This window comes from Dipodomys spectabilis, unplaced genomic scaffold (assembly GCF_019054845.1).
Source record: "Dipodomys spectabilis isolate Male_0828 unplaced genomic scaffold, ASM1905484v1 ptg000199l, whole genome shotgun sequence".
Taxonomy (NCBI): Eukaryota; Metazoa; Chordata; class Mammalia; order Rodentia; family Heteromyidae; genus Dipodomys; species Dipodomys spectabilis.
This window is the reverse complement of record NW_024870876.1, coordinates 1,818,986-1,841,473: the sequence shown is the minus strand read 5'-3', so window position 1 is coordinate 1,841,473 and position 22,488 is coordinate 1,818,986. Positions and strand designations below refer to the sequence as shown.

At 35.3% G+C, this 22,488-nt stretch overlaps 1 protein-coding gene across 1 annotated transcript in view; it reads left to right on the top strand.

The window, feature by feature from the left end:
* Rp1 (RP1 axonemal microtubule associated) overlaps positions 1–22,488 on the top strand; it is a 172,292-nt gene that overhangs the window by 47,339 nt on the left and 102,465 nt on the right. Inside the window, exons 6-9 of the mRNA XM_042696149.1 lie at positions 2,464–2,615; positions 11,814–11,892; positions 21,513–21,588; positions 22,361–22,437. Of these exons, the coding sequence (XP_042552083.1) occupies positions 2,464–2,615; positions 11,814–11,892; positions 21,513–21,588; positions 22,361–22,437 (384 nt within the window). The remainder of the gene's footprint in view (positions 1–2,463; positions 2,616–11,813; positions 11,893–21,512; positions 21,589–22,360; positions 22,438–22,488) is intronic.

The following is a 22,488-nucleotide window of genomic DNA, read 5'->3' as shown; positions in this document are numbered from 1 at the left end:
AAATGTAAATGAGTGTACTTTTCCTATCAGGCTTCTCTTATTTTTGAAAATTTATTTTGGATTAGGAATTGAAAACACAATTGCTCAATGACTTTATTAACATTTGTACGAAGGCAGAGATATGTCAAATCTTGTCTTAATGAAGCTGAGAATAAATAGGCTATTGACCTACTCAGTGTGAAATAAGTCACTGATTCTTACCATCAAATTCAGATGTTAAAACTACGCAGTAAAAATATAAATAAATAAATTCAAGTGTTACTGTCTTGAATTGACCTGAACTTGTGCTTTTGGCTCCAAAAACTTCTGCTTTGAAAAAAAAGGGGAAAATGTATGTGGAAATTAGTAAGTGGACAACTAATAAAAATGGCTCCCCCCCCCCCCCCCCCAGTTTTAGCTATATTGCACTATAATGTGGTATCTGAGTTTTTCAATGAAATGAATATTTTCTGTTATACTTAGGTATATAATCAAATTTTTGTATAAACTTGTAAGAGAACATGGGCTGCCACAGCATTTGCACAGGCTGAGGAAGCCTTTGTAGTTTTTTAAATAAGATATACTAACTGTTACATTTCTGAAGTTAAGACACAAATAGACCTATTTACTGAAAAGAGAGAGTTTGCACAAGCTTTTTGTCATCATTCATAAGTACTTTTTGCTTACCACTGGTAATCATTTTCACTATTAGTCCTCATCAGCCTACAGCATCACCCAGCAGAAGTTTTTTAGATGTCCTATTCCTGCCCATTGTTAGCAATGATGAAGAGATCAGTTTTGCTTTATTTTCAACTCTTTTAATTGTAAAAATTCTGATTAGCATCACCTCCCTTGCAGTTTTTGGTACTTATTCATGTATATATTCATATATGCATATATGTATACAATCCTCAGATCTCAGCTTCCTGAGTAGCTAGGATTATAGGCCTGAGCCACTAGCACCTGGCTGTATATTTTCTTTTCAGTTTCTCTGTGTTCTGTGTATATTATGTACAAATTTGGTAAGCCTTTAGTTATGAAGGGCAGTGTTAGATATAACAAATGATAACCATATTTTTACCTTATCTGCTAGCAATGATGCTGAAACAGTGTCACTACAGATGACCGACAGCCTCCACTGGAAGAATAAAAATAAGGAATACTGCATTAATAATTTTTTTCTCTTATCATTTACCTCTGTTGGTGTAGCAGCACTTTGTTCCTTAAAGAGTTATGGCAGTGTTTGTCACTTAAAAAGTAAAACTGTTTGCCACTATACAATCATATATACCTGAAGAAATGCTTTATAATTATGGGATTATTTTCCTTTGGAGGATAAGAGTTGTTAAGGAAACAATGCAAATGTGGCTCTCCTAAGCAGTGTGAGCTGTTTTTCCAACTTTATTTTTATTTATTTTAAATTTTATTTTTAATTGTGGTAACATGAATATTAAATTTACTGTCTTAAAAATTCCTATGTATACATTTCAGTAGTGTTCAGTGTATATACACTATTGTGCAAAAGGTCTGTAGAACTTTGAAAGCCGAAACTTTTATGTGTATGAAGTAGCAATTCCCCTTCTCTTCATTCCCAGCCTTACAACCAGCTTCCATCATTCTATATCCATGATCTTAACTATTTAGCTACATCATATAAATATAATCATAAGTATCTCCTTTGTTTACTGGGTTATCTCATTTACTGTGAAGTCCTTCTGTCCCATCCATGGTGTTGCCTGTAACCAGATTTATTTCTCTTTAAAGTCTGACTACTAATGTATTTTGTGCATATACTACAGTGTCTATTTATCAAGACATATGGATTGCTTCAGTCTTTTACATAAAATGAATAATATCACAGTGCATGTGTATGTACAAATATAACTACATTTTTGAGATCCTGCTTTGAATTCTTTGGGCATTGTACTCAGAAGTATGACTGCTGGATCATATGTAATTCTATTTTAATTTCTTAAGAACTCACTATACTGTTTTCCATAATAGTTGCTGTATTTTACACTTCCACAAGAAGTGCAGAGGGTTCAAGTTTCTTCACAGATGCTGAGATGTAATAGAATAGAGAAGTGAGAAGGAATGGATAGAACATTTTCACCAGCTCTAAGTATTGAGTTGTTCCATTTCGTGTTCCTAAGCCAGAACTGGCAGGTTTTTTTTTCTGATCCCAGTGCCTATTTTCAGGTTTCTCATGTATTAAGTCCAAGCTGAGGAATTGTTAGGAAGAAAAAATGGTAAACCCTAATGATTGGAGTAACTTTAAAACTTTATCCTTGCCCAATCCACTTCTTCCACACTACTGTTCAATTACTCTTTTCAGAATCCTCATGTAGTTTTTACAGCTACTTTCACTGGCCAGTGATGCTTTATCTCACCTGCACCTAGACCTCTTGATCAGATTTATGCACTTAATTGTCAGTTATGTCAGTAATCTTAGGCACCTAAAGCTGCTTCTTCTTTTGTTGTTAGTAACAACGTATGAAGTATACGTGGCAACGGGTGAACTGTGGAATGCTGGAACAGTAGCAAATGTCTACATTTCAGTCTACGGGAAAAAGGGAGATTCAGGATCCAGACAACTACTTAGATCAAAGAGCTCCTTTAATTTTTTAAGAGGACAAGTAAGTAAATAGACATTCTTTTGTCTGATTTAAAAAAAATTTAAGTTGTGGTAAAAATATCCATAAAATTCCCCATCTAAATGATTTTGTTACATTTTAAGTGCATTTTAAATGCACTTAAAGTTGAGCACTGTTAAGTACTACTTAACTAAGTTTCTACTTCATAAGAAAGTGGATTGAAGATGGCAGGCACGGAGCTTCTTTAGGATGCTGGCAGGAGGGGCCCTTGGTCAGCCGTGTAATCACCAGAGGAGAGAGCTAAGGCTCAACTCACTTACAGGGCACCCACTGTAAGCTCTGATGTTCAGTATATTAGCTATATTAAATGCATTCTCAACTTCCAATGGGTTTATTAGTCAGGATGCATCTATATTCCCATTGTGCAACAAATCTTCAGAACTGTTTCATCTTTCACAATTGGACATATACAACTATTCAATAATGACTGCTTTTTGCTTTTTGGTAGTGCCAGATAGCCACCATTGTACTTCCTATTTCTATGACACAGATAAGTGAGATTCTAAAGTTTTTGTTTTTATTTTTCTCCCATTCTGTGTTATGCCTTTAATGTTTTCTATGTTGTAGCATATGATAAGATTTTTAAGACTGAGTAATATTCTACTGTGTGTACATGCATACCACATTCTACTTCTTAGTCTATCCATCAAGGGATATATGGCTGGCCTCTAAACTCTTGGCTATTGTGAATAATAATGTAAATATCTCTTTGAAACCAGTGTTTCAGTTATTTTGAATATATGTCTGAAAGTGGGATTGAAGGATCATATGCTGGAGGAACTACTGTAGTCTTTCCCATAGTAGTTATACTATTTTATAGTCTAGTGAGAGTGTTTTGAACTTAATTACTTCCTTGCCAAGACACAGTAATTTTTAAAATAATAACTCCCAATATGTATGGATGATACATCATTGTGGTTTTGATCTGCACTGATCTAATAATTAGTGATGTTGAGCATCTTTCTATGCTTATTCCCATATCATCTATAGAGAAGTGTCACTTTAGATCCTTTGCTTGTTTTTAATTTGGATTATTTGTTCTTTGTACATTTTCTTTGTTGAAATTTTGTTTGTTCATTCTTTGTCCCTCCTAACCAAACATCTCTGTGACTATTATTTTGAATCTTCTGTTAAGTAATATACATCTCTCCATTTTATTAGAGTTAATTTCTGATTTATCAGGTTATTTGGTTTAGAACATAATTCCTTGTTTCTTGACTCTTTATGTTGATTTCTAAACATTAGATAAGAACTACCATTTATAACATTATCACACTGGCTTCATATAGGAAGTGAACTCACCAGTAAGCCTGGCCAGAGATTTAGTGTGCATAAAGAAATTTAGTGTGTGTCTCAAAACCTTTGCATCTGTTCATTGTTTATTGTTGTAGCCCCATGAGACTGGAATATTCAAAGTACATTAGTGCCCCAACTAGACAGGACAGATGGCAATCCTGTAAGAAGTATATAGAAATGTTGGTATGTCTGATGTGTGACTTAGTTCCTTCTCTAGGGAGAACTTGGGAACTCCCACTTTCTCTGTACTAAGCTTGGGAGAAGTAAAAAAGCACTTGTACTCTTCTTCAGTCTGTACATTCAACCCACTGTCCTGCTATTTGTTGCCCTCTAGAGGCCTTCCGTATGTCTGGTGTCTTGAGCTCTGTGTGTGTGTGTGTGTGTGTGTGTGTGTGCGTGCGTGTGCGTGTGTGTGTGTGTGTGTGTGTGTGTGTGCGCGTGTGCGTGCGTGCGCGCGCGTGCGCGCCCGGGTACTGCCTCTGAGATTTTGTGCTCTAGGCTAGTGCTCTATCATTTGAGCCACAGTTCCAGTTCTGGCTTCTTTTGGTGATTCATTGGAGATGAGAGTCTCAGGGACTTACCTATCCAGACTTGTGCAGTCAAAACCCTTTCAGGATGAGACTAGGAAGTAGCCAGTTTCCCCTGCTGATTGCACTGAGTCTTGAGGTGCTGAGCCCTAGCTGCTCCCTGAGGTAGGTGTCTCAGTGGTCTGTCTCTCAGGTGCCATCTACTTAGGGTATGAAAACTTTTGTCCTCATGGAGAAGCTAGAAGTTGGAATTCTCTCTCAACCAAAGCACTATTTGGTAGGGTTTAATATATGTGCCAGCTTTTTCCTGCCTGCTTTGATGTGGGTTTTCAACTTGTAAAAATCTTTTCAATACATGTATCATTTCACTAAGGCTATTGATCTATGTGTAGTGTTTATTTGGTACCTCTATGGGAGTAGGGAAAGCAGGAGCCTCTTTTTCTGCCATCTTGCTGTCACTCTACCCAATCGTTATTTAAAGAGAAAGTTGTTTATTTGTACACATTTGTAGATACTCCAGTTTTCTTGTAATATTTTCTTTTCTAGTTTAATTCCACCAGTTTGAAAAGTTTGAAATTCTGCATATAATCTTAATGTAATTAAATCTGTTGACTTGTTTGTGATATAACTTGCGATCTTTTCTGAAGTATGTTTCCTGTGTGTTTGAGAAGATTACATATTCTGATGGTTGATGGTTCTGTATATGTTGGTTAGCTCTATGGCTTTGTTAAATAAAACATTAATTAATTTCTTTTGTTGTTGTTGTAGGTCATGGGCCTGAGAGCTGTCTCTTAGCTCTTTTGCTCCAGGCTAGAGCCACAGTGCCACTTCTAGTTTTCTGGTGGTTAATTGTAGATAAGATTCTCACAGACTTTCTTGCCCTGGCTGGCTTTGAACTGTGATCCTCAGATCTCAGCCTCCTGAGTAGTTAGGATTACAGGTGTGAGCCACTAGTAATGGGTTTAATTAATTTCTTATTAATAAGAAATAAATTAAACTTTGTTTTATTGTTCTCTCCATTATTAAAAGTGGAACATTGAAGTAGCATGTTATTATTGTGATTGTTTCTCCCATTAATTCTGTCAAAGTATGCACTTTGAAAGTAGGTTCATAAATGATCATAAATGTTGGGGGTTCTTGGTGAGTTAAATCTTTTGTCACAAATAATGTCTTTTTTGTGACAATCTTATTTCTTCTGAAAAATTTGACTTAAAGTGTAGTTTGTTTGCTGTAAGTATGACCACTCACTTTCTCTTTAAATTCTGTTACATGGCATATTATTTTCCTTCCATGCACTTACAGCTTCTGTCTGTGTTCTTAGATCCAAAATCAGTTTTGTATAGAGAGCATATACTTAGATGTTTTTCTAACAAAATTTGGCCCTATGTGTAATATTATATATTACATATATGTATTATATATAATGTAAGCTGTGATTATAATACATAATATATTACAATATTTTTATAGATATTATGTTATTATATGTTATATATTATATTATATATTATAACATAACATATAAGCTGTGATTATGCTTGCTAATAAGTTTTTCTTTATTGCTGTTTGAATGTAAACTTTCATGATATACATTCTTCTGTTTCATCTGGCCTGTTGGTGATACCTTTCATAGTTTTAAGGTTTTTCACTTATTTCATTTTTCATTTCCAATTTTCCTTCCGTCCTTCTTTCCTCCTTTTCCTCCTTCCTTCCTTTTTATCTTTCTTTCTCTCTTGTTCTTTCTTTCTACATTTGTTTCTTTCTCTCTTTTTATCTCTCTAATGTGTATAATATATAATATAAACATTTATTATATATTTTATAATATTATGTATAATACTATATATAACATAATTATATACCACTATATAAATATTTGTTATATATTATAATTTGTATAATTCTGCATATTATATATAATGCAATTATATATAATAGTATATATAAAATGTATAATATATAATATATTTTTGATGAAGGTAATTTATAGTTAAAAATTCACTGATAGTGAAGGAGGTAGTGTTGTCATTTAGTTTATGTATGCCTTATAAATTTCCTTGTCTCCTTTTCTCTGTTCAAGCTTCTATTAGTGTTACATTTTTGTTTTCACAGTGACTTGCTTTGGTTATCTTTTTCCATTGTATATATTCTATAGATATTTTGTAGATCTGAATTTAACATATTAAAAGAAACCACGTATTATTCTTTCTGGGTCTGATTTACTTTGTATAACACAATGATCTCAATTTTCATCCATTTTCCTGTAAATGACATAATTTCATTCTTTAGGGCTGAATAGAATTCCACTGTGTATACATATCACATTTTCTTTACGCATTAATTAATTGATGGGCTTTTGATTCTATACTTTGGTTATTTGGAGTAGTAATAAGTATGGATGTATAGTTTTCTCTTCTATATTTTAATCTGCATTCCTTTCAGTATATGTCCAGAAATAATACAGCAGGATTATTTGGTAGGGAGTTCCATTTTTAGTTTCTTGAGGAATATCATATTGATTTCCATAGAGGCTGCACTAATATACATTCCTACCAACAACGTTTCTCCTTGATATCCTCATAATATTTGTTGTTTGTTTTGTTGCTGACGGCCTTTTGGCCTGGAATGAAGGGAACGTCAATGTTGTTGGGGGAGAGCTATAAAATCCCCGTAATTTTTAATGGGTTTTATCATCATATGTTCATATGTGCATAGAATGTTCATTGATTATATTTTTAATGGGTTTATCATCATATGTTCATATGTGCATAGAATGTTCATTGATTATATTTTTAATGGGTTTATCATCATATGTTCATATGTGCATAGAATGTTCATTGATTATATTTTCTGCTCTGTTACTCTCTCTTGTTTCCCATCTCCCTTTCCACTGCTCTCCTGCCTCTTCTCAAATAGTCTTCCATATTCTTTAAAAATTATTTCAGACCCACTTAATGGACTACAGTATGTGATTAATTTTGAAGGAAGTGTCATTGGTGCTGAAAAATAATTTGTATTTTAGAGCTGTTGCAGATATCTGTAGATACTGTATATATCTGTTAAGACCATTTAATCTATTGTGTAGCTTGACTCCCAAGTTTCTATACTGACTTTTTGTCTGGATGGTCTATCTATCGATGAGACTAAAATATTGGAGTCATAAACTATTATTGTACCTGGGCTTATCTGTGCCTTTATGCCTAATAGTTTTTATTTTATGATTGATAAATAAATACACCATAAATTGGGCATACCAACATTTGTTATATATAAATTTATAATCATTGTATGTTCTTGATGGATTGTTCTCTTTCTTAATAAGTAATGACCTTTATCTTTTTAAAGTTTTGTATAAAGTGTCCTTTGTTGAATAGGAGTACAGCTTGTCTTTGTCTCTTTCAGACAACAAATTGTTGGATCTTACTTATAAATCCATTCAGCCAATCTGTGTATTTTAACTAGAGATTTAAAACAGTTTACAGCTACTACTGAGACATATTTGCCAAGTCATAAAATTTTATTGTGGTGTTATTGTTTTTCTGGTTGCTTTTAGTATAGTTCTTAAAATTTTTTTCTTATAACTTTATTTTGTGGAAATACATTTCTTAAAAGCTGTTTCATTTCAATAATTAGTGTCTTTCTGCTATTTTCTTTCACTTTATCTTCGGAGTTATGAGTTGAACATGCTTGATCCTTTCCTAATTCTCATTTATTCCTCTATTCCTCTTGTGAAATGTCTTTCTCTTTCTGAGCTCTGTTGTGACTAGCTTTCTCATTTGTGTGTAGGATTTCTTTAAGAATCTTCAGTGTTTTGTGCATGCAGGCTCAATGGTCATGAACTCCTTCAATGTATGCTCATCTTGGAAGGTCTTTATTTCTCCACTGATTTTTTAAAAAATTTTATTTATTTATTTTTTAATTTTTATTGTGAAAATATTGTACAGAGGGTTTACAATTACATGGGCAAGATAATGAGTACATTTCTTATCAAGCATTGTTACCTCCTCCTTTTTTTCCCCTTCCCATTCCATCCTCCCCCTACCCCGCAGCCCTCCTCCCTCCCCCACCAAAGTTATAAAGTTCCTTTTCGACGTAAGGACTTGTACGTCTCATTGTTGCAATGGGTCCACCTGTATCCCTATTTAAATGATTTGTTTTTTCCCTTCCCCTCCACAAATTACAACAACATCAAATACAGTGAAAGCAGAAGTTATACTGTGGGGGAGGGACATACAAAGCAACAAAGAAATAATCTTATAAATGTGTTAGAAACAATCGCATGAAGGAAAAAAAATTTGAATACATGATATGTATCCATTGATTTTGAGTTCTTTTTTGTATTTTATTTTATTGTAAAGATGCTGTACAGAGGGGTTACAGTTGTATGAGGTAGGCAATGGGTATATTACTTGTCGATCATTGTAGGAATGTGTCCTTAGGCTCTCTGACTTGCATCAAACTCAGTTAATACCATTTCAAGATGGTGCCTAGATATAGTGATCTAAGAAATGGAAAGTAGCATAATTCTTTTTTATTCTTCTTCTTCTTTTTTTTTTTAATGTTGATCGTTGGGCTTGAACTCTGCGCCTGGGGACTATCCCTCAGCTCTTCGGCTCAAGACGAGCGCTCTACCACTTGAGCTGCAGCACCACTTCTGTTTTTCTAGCGGTTTATTGGAGATAGGAGTCTCACGGACTTTCCTGCCAGGGCTGCCTTTGGGACCATGATCCTCAGATCTCAGCCTCCTGAGTAGCTAGGATTACAGGCATGAGCCACCGACGCCCGGCTTCTTTTTTTTTCTGACTTGATGTGTAGGACAAATCCTTGTTACAACAAATCACACATACTGGATTTCAGGCTTCCAAGAACTAACTTGAGAGTCCTTTGTTCACCAGGGCTGCTTGGCTTGCCTAGTAGTTGTAACTGAAGTGTCCTTTCTCCACCTGGGAGCCAGAATTGGAATCGTGGACCGATTTTTCCATTCCTTTTTTTTTTTTTTTTTTTTTTTTTATCGCCTTTCTGTCTGTGCTTTTCTAACAGTCCTGTCACTCATTTTTGATTTCTGATGTTCCTCCTTTTTTTCTCTTTGAAACATAGTCTACCCTTCGTTCTCCTGATTCTTCTCATTCAAAGTCATGTTGAGAAACCTTCTGATCTGCTTCCTTAGGTTGGAAGTCTTGATAGTTAGTCTGTGTTTTTACTTTTAATTATCTTAAATCCTTTAAAAGCTTATTGTTACTTTACATCTGTACTCTATATTCTTTTCATCTATGTGTTGTCTCTCCTTGCTGTACTGAGGAATTTCTGTAGCTGCATCAAGCTGTAGCCTCCGATTTCCAGAATTTCAGGGATTTTATTTTTCCCCATCATGGTTCTAGTTCAGAAGAGACATGACCACCTGTTTCTCAGACAGGTTCTGGATAAGTCAGAGGTTTAGATACAGCTTCCATTCTGTTTTTGTTCAGAGAAGGGATTTGGAATATGAGAGATCTCCTTCTTTTTGTACTGCACACGCCAGGTCAGAGTTGGAAAGAGAAATATCTAGCTACCTTTTCTTTTTAGATAAAGCCCTTATTGATTATGCATTGGTCTGTGCTTCTACTGTCAAGTGGTCTCTAAAGTTCTCAAAGAGAATATTCTGAGCTCTTGTATTGTTGTAGTTGTCTCTATGAGGAAATGGGGACTTGAGCTTTCTAGTCTTTTGCTGCCTTTATTGATTTTTAAACCTATCATTAGATTGTTAAATGTGGATAATTCTATACAACTTCTACTATTGAAAATAGGAACTGAATATATTATTTCTTTTTTCTATTTCAATTACTATTGATATGCATATAATATTAATATATCTTCTTTTGTCTCCTTCCTTCCTCTTTTTCCCTTGCTTCTTATTTTTTTCTTTCCATCATATTTTGTTTTTTAAGCTTTCCTTGATTACATAACTAGTCCTTAGTATGTTTTAATTGTATACTTCATTTTCCTTAAAGTCCCACTGCATTTTTTATTATAGATATCACAATTCTTCAGTTCTTTGCTAATATCTGTTACTTCTCTGACATTCCTCCTTTTCTAAAAGATTTGTTTGATGGATAAAAAGGTAGCAACCATACTGTGAACCTATATCCATTATGCATTAATATATTTATTAATAAATGTTAATTATTTTAGTAACTATTAGTTTTATTTTTGAGTTTACTTATAGAATAAATTCAAAAGTAGTGCAGTTGCTTCTACATGTCAGAGAAGTTGAACTTTACATCTGCACCTCACCTTTCTGTGTATAGAAAATATGTTTTTCTTCCTGAATAGCTTTTAAGGATAAAAATGTATGTGAAAAAATTTAAAAATATATAGTATCTATCCAAACACAAAGATTATCTTTTATTTCTTGATTGTTTCAACAGCTATTATATACTATGTATTTTTCATAGAAATTTGTAACACAGATGCTGGTGGCTTATATCTACAATCTTAGCTATTCAGGGGGCTTGGATCTTAGGATTGTAGTTTAAAGCAAGCCCAGGCAGAAGAGTGCATGAAACTCTTATCTTTAACCAGAAAAAAGTAGAACTTCCAGCTGTTTCAAGTGGTAGAGTTTCTAATTTTCTTAAGTGATAGATGACCAACCAGCCTTGATGAAAAAAACCCAAGTAAGCAAACAGGGTCCTGTGTTCAACCTCTGTCCAGCACGCCAAAAGTAGAGACTTACAACATTATTGCAGATTATATCAAAGGGCTCACTTTTATCCATAGTAATACTATGTAGACTATTGGAGCACAACCATGGCTTTTTATTTGGCCTAAAATTTATAACTTAAGATAAACGTTATAATATTTTTTACATCAGTATCTTAATATTTTCCTCAGAAGCATTATATTGAAAATGACTCATTGATGTGCCAAAAAATTCCATCCTAGAATAGACAAGAATTGTTTATCTTAGAACATATATAGTATCTTCTAAATAATGCATTTATGCTATGATTACTTGTAGAGACCCCAAATTTGTACTCTTATGACAATTTTTAATAAAAATGAGAATGACTGTACTTGAAAATGTATTATGTTCTACAAGTTAGTATTGTTTTTGTTCATACTTTAAAAAATATACATAGATTTGTATATTTGCTTAGTGAATGTACTTTTTTCTAGTTACTTTTTTCTGGCAACACAGGGTTGAATTAAGGGACGTGTATTTGCTAGGCAGACACTCTACCACTTGACCCCTCATGATTACATAATTACTGAAAGCCTTTAGCAACCCTTGCAGTTACTTTAACTACATTTGAACTAATGCTTTTGGTAGAAATTGAAGCCATAATCTATGTCTAATTATGCTATTTTGATTGGTTTATAGACTGATAACTTCCTCTTAGAAGCTGTACATCTTGGAAATTTGTACAAGATTGTGATAGGTCATGATGGACTTGGCCCAGGTAAGGCTCTTTCACAGAGAGATAATGGAGTCTGATTCTACTCTAGTTACATGAACCCTGTGCATGATCAGTAAAGGATGACAAAAATTTGTAAAAACCTCATCTCTAAGTAATAAATATCTGAAATAAAAATATTATCTTCCCTTGGAAATGGAGTTGTGGCTCTAAGTGATACAGCACTAGCCTTGAGCAAAAGATCTCAGTGCCTAGGCCCTAAGTTCAACCCCCATGATCTACCAAAAAAAATGGTATCCATAAATGTCCTTTAAAATTGATCTATTTTCCTTCAAAGTTACATAGACTTGGCTAAATGGCTGCTCTAGGAAAACATAACATGCTAGAAAGGATGATTTAAGTAAATCAGTGGATTCTGTGTATATATGTTGTAGTAGAAGGCAGTATTCCAGTATGCTGGTGATTGAGAAATCAATACTGTCCTCTGTGGGTGACATTTCTTGAAGGCTAATGCTTGTTCTATGGAGATTTGTTAAAGAGATTGTTTTGAGCAGGGTGCTGGTGGCTCATGCTTGTAATCCTAGCTACTCAGGATGCTGAGATCTGAGGATTGTGGATCAAAGCCAGCCTGGGCAGGAAACTCTGTGAGACTTGTGTCTCCAATTAACCACCAGAAAACTGGAAGTGGTACTGTGTCTCAAGTGGTAGAGCTCTCTCCTTGAGCTTGAAGAGCTGAGGGACAGCCCCACAACCACCACCACCAACAACAAAAAAGAGATTGTTTTGGCAGACAGGTCTCAGCAGTGTTTTTAGCTACCATTTTGTTTATGCTTCTTCTCAAGAGATGATACATTTTTCTAATAAATGTATTTTCTTGCTATATAAACAACCCTAAGTAGCCTCCATTTGATGAAGAAGTTTTAAAGATTACATACCAAAATGAAAAAAGATTACAAAAGCTGAAAATATCCCAACAATAAATTTTCTGCCTAAAAAGAACCAAAGTATAATTTTCATATAAAGAACAAAGTTCTCATAGTGAACATATACTTAAATAATTAATGAAAGAATTAGTTAGTTAACAATGTTGGTTCAATGTGGCTACAAGCAACCCAAAAGTATATACCTATAATCAATGAAGACAAAAAAATGAGTAAGATTAACAAATTAAAGCCAAGGAGTGTGGCTCATGCATATAATCCTAACTAGTCAGGAGGTAGAGATCATGCAAATCACACTTTGAGGCCAGCCACAAAAAAAAAAAAAAAAGAAAAAAAAAGTTGTGATTCTGATGCCAGTGGCTCACACCTGTAATCCTAACTACTCAGAAGGCTGAGATCTGAGGATCATGGTTTGCCTGGCAAGCACAAGGCTCTGTCTTCAAACCCTAGTACCAACAAAAAAGTTGAGGATCGTAAGCAATCTAGAGGCAAGCAAGTTTTTGGGAGTATATTTGTCAGATGTATACAAATACTATGTAAGAGATTAGAATGTCCATAAAATTTTCTAGCCTTTGCAGGTCCTATAACTATTCCCTCAGACATACTAAGGTATAACTCTAAACTTTCTGGATTTTCTTCAAGGGACAAGGAGAATTTCTTTGATTAGATTTAAATGGATTGGGATGAAAAATAATTTTCTCATCTGTTCCTCTGGGTTCTGGTCTTCCAACATAGGATCATATATGAATGACTATTAGAAAAGAATAACATGGTTTATAAAATTCAAAAGCATATTCAAAAACTCACTTTGAGTATTTTTGGTAGGAATAATTAGCTGTTTTGTCCTACTAGTCTTTTTACATTTTACCCAGAATAGTTCTTTGGCCAAATGTATTTGCCCCCTCAGCTAGCAATTCTCTAGTGGACTGGGTGTCTATGATTTAATTTAATTTTGACCCAATCTGAGGTTAAGTTTCCTTGCAGGCTAGGGGCTGTATCCCACAACAGCGCCCTTACTTGCAAGACTGGGCCTCCAAATTTTCTGATCAACTGCTTAACACTTAAAGTGGGGGTTCCTTCAACTCTTTGCTTGAGTTCAGTCATTTGCTAGAGTAATTCACAGAGCTAAGGAAACATTACTTTCCTCTCTCCCTCCCTTTCCTCCTTCCCTCCTTTTCCTCCCTCCCTTCCTCCCTCCCTTCCTTCCTTCCTTCCTTCCTTCCTTCCTTCCTTCCTTCCTGACTTCTTATGCCAGTCTTGGGACTTGAGCACAAGGCCTGGGCACTGTCCTTAGGTTTTGTGCTCAAGGATAATGCTCTACCACTTGAGCCACAGCTCCACTTTTGGTTTTTCAGTGGTTAATTGAATATAAGAGTCTTTCTGACTTTCCTGCATAGGCTGGCTTCGAACCTCTATAAGATCTGAGTAGGTAAGATTACATGTGTGAGCCACTGACATCTGGCTCCTTTACTGGTTTATTATAGAGAATAGCTATCTATCTATCTATCTATCTATCTATCTATCTATCTATCTATCTATCTATCTATCTATCTATCTATCTATCTATTTTTTTTTTTTTTGGTCCGGTGGTGGGGCCTGAACTCTGGGGCCTGGGCACTGTCCCTCAGCTATTCAGCTCAAGGCTAGCACTCTACCACTTGAGCCACAGCGCCACTTCCAGCTTTTTTCTTTTTGCTTATGGTGCTGAGAAATTGAACCCAGGGCCTCATGCATGCAAGGCAAGCGCTCTACCACTGAGCCACCTTCCCAGCCCCGTATAGAGAATATTTTAAAGGATACAGATGAACAGCTTGATGAAAAGTACCCAGGGCATGGTATTTGGGAAAAGCTCTGTAGCTTTCATTTTTTAGGTTGTATCTTTTTCTGAGTAACTATTTACAACAGCCTGGAAGTTTGTTTTTTTTTTATGGTGAACTTATTGCATACATACAGTTGATTAAGTCATTAGGCACTGACAATCAGTTCCACACTCAAGATATCTATCTCTCCTGGAGTTCTGGAGGTAGGCTCCTCTGGGAGAAGCAATGCATATCACCGAGTCTCCTGCTGCCTGCCTTCTCAGCACACAAAAAAATACATTACTTTGGAGATTCTGAGGCTTTTAGGAGCTATGTGTCAGGAAATTTAGAAGGCTAAAATATGAATTTCTTATCATGAATCACAACATTTAAGTGGTATTTAAAAAAGAGTAAAAATTAATAACAATGCTTAACAAGAAATGTACTCATTGTCTTACTCATGTAACTGTAAACCCTCTGTACAGCATCTTTACAATAAAATAAGATTAAAAAATAGCACTAAGTCAAGAAGATACATGTTAAATAAGTAAGTCTTAAGAAAATGTATGAAAGAAAATAATTCTCAAAGAAACAACAGCCCAATAAATAAGTGGGCTAAAGACTTAAAGAGAAACTTCTCTGAAGAGGAAAGAAGGATGGCCAATAGACACATGAAGAAATGCTCAACCTCCCTAGCCATAAAAGAAATGCAAATCAAAACAACATTGAGATAACACCTCACCCCAGTTAGAATGGCTAGAATCAAGAACTCTAATAACAACAGATGCTGGAGGGGATGTGGACAGAAGGGAACTTTACTGCATTGTTGGTGGGAGTGTAAACTTGTTCAACCACTTTGGAAAGTAGTATGGAAGTTCCTCAAAAGACTCTGCATAGAGCTCCCCTATGACCCAGCAATCCCACTTTTCGGCATTTACCCAAATGATCACAAACAAGACCACACTAAAGCTACCAGCACAACTATGTTTATTGCAGCATGGAACCAACCCAGCTGCCCCTCAGTAGATGAATGCATCAAGAAAATATGGTATATATACACAATGGAATTCTAGGCCTCCATCAGAAAGAATGACATTGCCTCATTTGTTAGGAAATGGAAAGACTTGGAAAAAATTCTATTAAGTGAAGTAAGCCAGGTCCAAAGAAACATAGGTTCCATGGTTTCCCTTATTTGCAATTACTAGTATATGTCTGAGACAAGCAGAAATGGTCAGATAAGTTGATGTTAGGTGAAATGATCCCCAAGATGAGGACTCAAATGGTTTTTTCTTTCTTGTGATTGTTTCTAACATATTTATAAGATGATTTCTTTGTTGCTTTGTATGTCCTTTCCCCATGGTATAACCCCTGTTTTCACTGTATTTGATGTTGGTATAATTTGTAGGAGGGAGGGGAAAAAACAAATTGATTAAATAGGGATACAGGTGGATCCATTGCAACAATGAGATGTACAAGACGTGAGGTCGAAAAAACGAACTTTACACCTTTGGGTGGGGGGAGGAGGAATAGGAAGGAGGGAAGGGATGGGAAGGAGAAACAAAGCAGGAGGCAACAATGCTTGGTAAGAAATATACTCATTACATTGCCCATGTAATTGTAACCCCTCTGTATGGTATTTTCACAATTAAAAAAAAAAGAAAAGAAAAAAATGGCTATCAGAGATGTAACATTTAAAGAAACAGACGAATCAATAAGAATGGTGTTTATAGTTTGAATAAAATGCCCCCCACAGGATCATGTATTGAAAGTTTGGTCCACAGCAGGTAATGCTGCTTGGGAGAGGTGCTGGAAATTTTTAGAGTTAGAGCTTCTCTGGAGACTGTTAACCAATGAGTCGATGGAAGATGTGTTTTTTCCTGGCCTCTTTCTCATTCTCTCTATTTCCTGGCTACCATGAGCCAAAAGAAAGCCTTCTTTCTTTTAAGTTTTTTTTTTATACCAAGTCACAGCAATAAACACTGACTAATACAAACCGGATCTTAGAAAAAGTCAACTGTTTTAAACTGGACTTGATAAATTAATGAAAAAGAGAAAGTAGATACCCAACATTAGATTGAGAATTTGCATACAATTATAAACACATAAATGAAAAAACTTTGAGGTTTCTATACACGACTACTAGTAAGGAATAAAAGAAACAAGAGCGCTGGTGAAGTTATCTTTTTACATATTAGCAATATTTGTTAGAAAATATATATTACCTTAACGTAGCATCAGAAATTATAAAATATGTAAGAAATTAACATTAACAATAAGAAATGCAAACCCAATTGTATTATAGTGGAATTGTGCAGAATAGAGAATTATCTAGAATAGGAACAACCATTGTCTAGAGCTGAATGATGAGGTGGATGGAGGTAGGGAAAGATGTAGATAGGTATAGCATGTCTTTGGGGATGATGATGACAATGTGTAGTAAATTGGGGTATGGTGGTATGTGCTTAACTGCAGTTATAGCTGTAACCATCAAATATACTACAGGCCAGTGAGCCTATTTAAATGGGTAAACTTTCTGTGTAAATTATTTTACAGTAAAACTGTAAAAATAATTTTATTATTTACCCAGAAAAGTCTACAGACAATAATAGCCAAGAAAATTTTGGGAAAGATGAAGAAGGAAGAATCTCATTACAATGCCTCAGAATGACAGCTTTTAAAATAGTTTGGTGAATAATCACAAACAAGGCTATACTAAAGCTACCAGCACAACTATGTTTATTGCAGCCTTATTTACCATAGCTAAGATATGGAACCAACCCAGATGCCCCTCAGTAGATGAATGGATCAAGAAAATGTGGTATATTTATACAATGGAATTCTATGCTTCCATCAAAAATAATGACATTGCCCTATTTGTAAGGAAATGGAAAGACTTGGAAAAAATTATATTAAGTGAAGTAACGCAGGCCCAAAGAAACATATATCCCATGGTTTCCCTTATTTGCAATAACTAGTATAAGTCTAGGGCAAGCAGAAAAGGCCAAAAGCTATGTACATAGGACCATATAAGGTGATATTAAGTGAAATGAATCCCAAGATAGGGACACAAATGTTTTTTTTTTTCTTTCTTGCTATTGTTTTTAATGTATTTAAATTGTACTGTGTGAGTTTTTTGTTTCTCTTGTATGTTCTTCCCCATGGTATAACCCCTGTTTTCACTGTATTTGATGTCAGTGTCCTGTATCTTGTCTGATTTGGGGAGGGAATGGGAAATAACAAAATGCTGAAATAAGGATACAGGCCTACCCATTGTAACAACGAGATGTACAAGACACTATGTTGAAAACGAACTTTACAACTTGGAGGTGGGGAGGAAAGAGATGGTAGAGGAAAATTATGCATTACCGTACTCATAAAACTGTAATCCCTCTGTACAGTATTTCTACAATAAAAAATATAAAAAAAAAGAAAAAAAATAAAATAGTTTGGTGACAGTCTCAGTGATGCAGAGACAAATTAGTGGTACAGAATGAGTTTTAAGTGAATTTCATACCAAAGAAGCAACTGATATTAAGTCAATTCCATATGACCAAAAATACTTCATATTTGAAGTGATAAATATTTTGAGATTTAGCTATTCTAAGATAGATTTTAATTAACTCTTTTATTCTGAGATGTCATGTTCAAATAAAGTTTGTACCAAATAATGAAGAGAGACTTGAAGCTTTTACTCAGTTTCTCCCAATGATAACATGCTGCAAAGCTCTAGAACACTTACTGCCAGGCTATTGATATTAATACAGTTAGGACACAGAAGTGTCATGTCATTGTATCCCCCACATTGCTCTCTCATAACCACATCATTGTCCTTTGCACGCTCTCTTCAGTCAGTTTTCTGGTCTTCACCTCAGTAAACCATTATACTATACATTCTTAGAATTCTTCAGAATAGTCATTGTAGTATGCATAGTATCCAGTCGTATGGTAGGAAATGTATTTTAAGTATATCAATATACTAAAGTATTATAGAAGTTTAAAAATTATATCTAAGAATATTTAAGAAAAATGTGGCAATATTCTTATATAATGTTAGTTGCATTACTCTGTCATGTTTCCCCAAGTCTAAGAGGCTTTGCACAAAGCATGTTTGTTCACATAACAGTCTGATACAAGTTGGAAAGGCTCTCAGTCATCCAAGGCTCAAGGCCTGGCCAGTGTACTACACTTCATGTGTTGTATGCCTTCCAGAGTCAGCATAGAAGATGGAGTTGACCAAAGAACATGAGTTGTCTCTTGTAACCTAAAAGAGGGAGCAGTATGATGAGCACATAGCTTGAAACTATACAGCAGAGCACCAGCCTGTTACAGAGTGGGGCCCAATTTGATTGGATATAGACAGACCATAGGCATAAAAATGTCTGAAAATGTATAAACCAAAATAACTGATCTTTGTGGGTGCTGTAACTTCACTTATTATTACATTAATGAGTAGGGTTTTGAATAATATAAAATATCCAATGCCTTATGTGAGAAAATAATCCATTCAATAGAACTCTTTGACTCCTATTCTTCGCACTAATCCCTACAGAAAGTTGGCTTTCTTTAGGAACTCATCTTTGTTAGTTCTAGTTCCAGTCGAGTCTTTCTCACTCATGGAAACGGTACACTAAAAATGTAGCTTTATGATGCTATTAACTTAAAATTTTTTAAGGTCAATTCCTCTTTACCCTTCGAGTTGATCAGCTTTTCAGTAGCTTTTCAAATCTGTTTCAGAATTCTGGTAGCATTTTTCCCTCTGTGGACAAGTAATTATTAGTTATTGGGTATAATTTAAAAATAAAATCAACAGTTATGGATAAACATTTCAGACATCTACAAAGCACAGCAGTGTATCTCTTCATTGTCCTGGGCAGTCATTGCCCAAGTGTGGTTCTTAGGCCTTCAGCATTGTCTGAGATCTTGTTAAAAAACCAGTTCTCATTTTCTTGGATCTGTTATCTTTTTAGCCCTGAAAATTCCACTCCCTGAGATACTCTTCTTTCCTGTGCAGACTAGGAAATGATTCTTTTGGCTGCCTGTGTCAGGTCAACTGAATCAGGAACTGTGAGTGTGAACCCAGCAGTGTGTGTTTCCACAACCCCTCCTGCTGACCTCATAAGTGTGCTGAAGTTTGAGAACCATGATCTAGGGAAGCATGAGATGTGTGTCTCTGCTCGGTGAGAGAAGTATATGATGAAGGGTGAAATGGCAGAACAAGCTGACATCAGAGAGCCACTGAGCGCCTTGATAAAAAGTTTTATCCAAAAGCTCATTTACTAATGATTCTTAGTTGGGGAAGGTTGTATTTTGAGCTCAGTATTTGCATAGACAAAACCAGTGTGACTAATTAAAATAATTAAAGCTAGAGGCTGGGAAGTTGGCTCAGTGGTAGAGCGCTTGCCTTGCATGCCTGAGGTCCTTGGTTCGATTCCTCAGCACCACATAAGCAAAAAGAAAAAAGCCGGAAGTGGCGCTGTGGCTCAAGGGGTAGAGTGCTAGCCTTGAGCTGAAGAGCTGAGGGACAGCACCCAGGCCCAGAGTTCAGGCCCCACGACTGGACCCCCCCAAAAAATTAAAGCTACCAAATTTTATCAATGAATTAAATAAAACAAAACTTTTAACCCACATTAGTTAGAAAATTAAACTTCAACATTTCAAAGGAGAGTATAACATTCACTTGCCTGTGTGTTTTGTGTTACCAGAACTGGTGAAGCTCCCGGGAGTTTTCCAAAAGGGAGGAGGCTTTTACCTCATCCTGAGGCACTGAGTTTATGAAGTTATTACAAAAAAGAATTATAGATCCATTGAGATAGAAACTAAAAAAGTGTGTTAGTAAAGACAAGGAAAAGAGAATAGTGAACAACCAGAAAAGGGTGCAGTACATCTGATACTAGGCTCAGTGAGTTCTCCCAATGTCAAGGGATTTTATTATGAGAAGGTAGGTGGGTGGGGGTGGGTGGGTGCTTACAATTATCTTAGAGTAAGTGTACCATGTGGTACATTCAGTCATTTCTTTTGGTTTTATACTGATTTCTTTGATTAGAGGAGGCATTTTATCAAATGTTTGCGTCTACCACCAGGACAAGAGTTCTTATAAAGATATTTCTGCTCAGTTCCCAGAATGTGGTAATCATTTGGAGAAGGTCAGAGGGAGAAAGGCTACTCTTTTACAACACACACACACACACACACACACACACACACACCACATATGATTCTGGTACTCTATGACTTAAGCCATACCCCCCTAACCATTTGGTTTTTATTTAGCAGCTAATTCTTAAGTTTTTACCTAGTACCAGCCTCAGCTCACAGTCCTACTACCAGTATCTTGTGTGTAGCCGAAATTACAGGCGTGAATCCTTACAAGCATAAATCACTATGCCAAGCTTATTTATTGAGCTGGGGTTTCACTAACATTTTGCACCACCATCTTTCTGACCTTTCATTCCCCCCTCTCCCCCCCCTCCGGAATGGCTAGGATTACAATCATAAGCTACCACACATGGCCTCATTTGTACAGATTTAGTCCAAATTTGAATTTTTATAATATTCTAGAAATAGACAATATTACTAACTCATTAAATACACATTATTTGGAAGATCTTAGGTCTAAGATTATGAATATAGTTATTAAGAGCACATGCAGAATTATTAAATTTTATTTGTTTGGAAAATAATAGTGAAATTTATATCACTTTAGAATAATCAGCTTTAGAATAATTCTGTGCTTTTGTTCATGTGTAACAAATGTATTGAAATGTTTCTAACATTTACTTCTATAATAAATGGTTTTGCAGTAGGAAAGCTTTATGTTAGACAGACCTGTATATGTATTTGGAAGTAAGACCTAAAAACTTGCAATAATCCCCCCAAAATACAAACACATTTACTTGCATTACATTTTCCTTTGATTTGTGTTTAGGAAATGGCTGGTTTCTTGATGATGTTGTGGTCAAAGATCCAACCACAAACCACGAGTATGCCTTCTTCTGTCACAGGTTCGTGTAATTGCTTTTATGCCCAGCAAAATCATCTCAGAGAATCAGACTCAAGCTCAAATTCAGTTATGGTGGGTCATTGATATGTCAGTGCATCACTTTTATGAACATTCACTTCTTCTATAGAGAAATATCATCAATTATGTTTATATAAATGGAATAGTTATATGAACAGAGTATTGATAATTTGAGATAGCTCCTTAGAATGTTATACAAATGGAATATTTATATGGTTATGTAATGGAATATTTACTGATAATTTAAGACAGGTCCTTAGAATGTGATTTTTTCTCTACACATTAGTTAGGAGGGTGAGATCTCTATCATGCAAGTATATTTCCCTTGCCGAGGTCCCAAATGGTAAATATACATGGTAAATGCTGCTTTTTAAACATTGATGACATTGCTGACTTATAATTGACTTTATTTGAATTATTTTGCTATGTCTTTTATACTTCATTTATGCAGCTATTAATGACCATGTGTCAAATAACTGACTTGGGTTGGAGCTTGGTTCAGTTGGCGGTTATCAGGCTAACTGGTTGATTCACCTGTGCATGAGGGAAAAGAATTTTATCTCACCAGAAGACAGCTTCTTCCACCTCGCCTTTCACTCTTACGGTCATTTTAGGATTTCTTTTTCTATTCTGTATTGCTCTATGCTACTCTTACTACATGTCAGTGCCTTCCCAAGCTCCTGCTGAACTGGCTAGATAAGTGTTAGTGGTTTAGGTTTAGCTTGAAAATCACTGACACATTTTTATTTCCGCAGATGGCTGGATCAAGGAGAGGATGATGGAAAAATTGTCAGAGAAATATATGCCAGGGATAATAGTATCTTTTCTGCAAGTAAGTGTCATACACTGGTTCTTGGAAAATTACGTTTTATGATGACTGAAA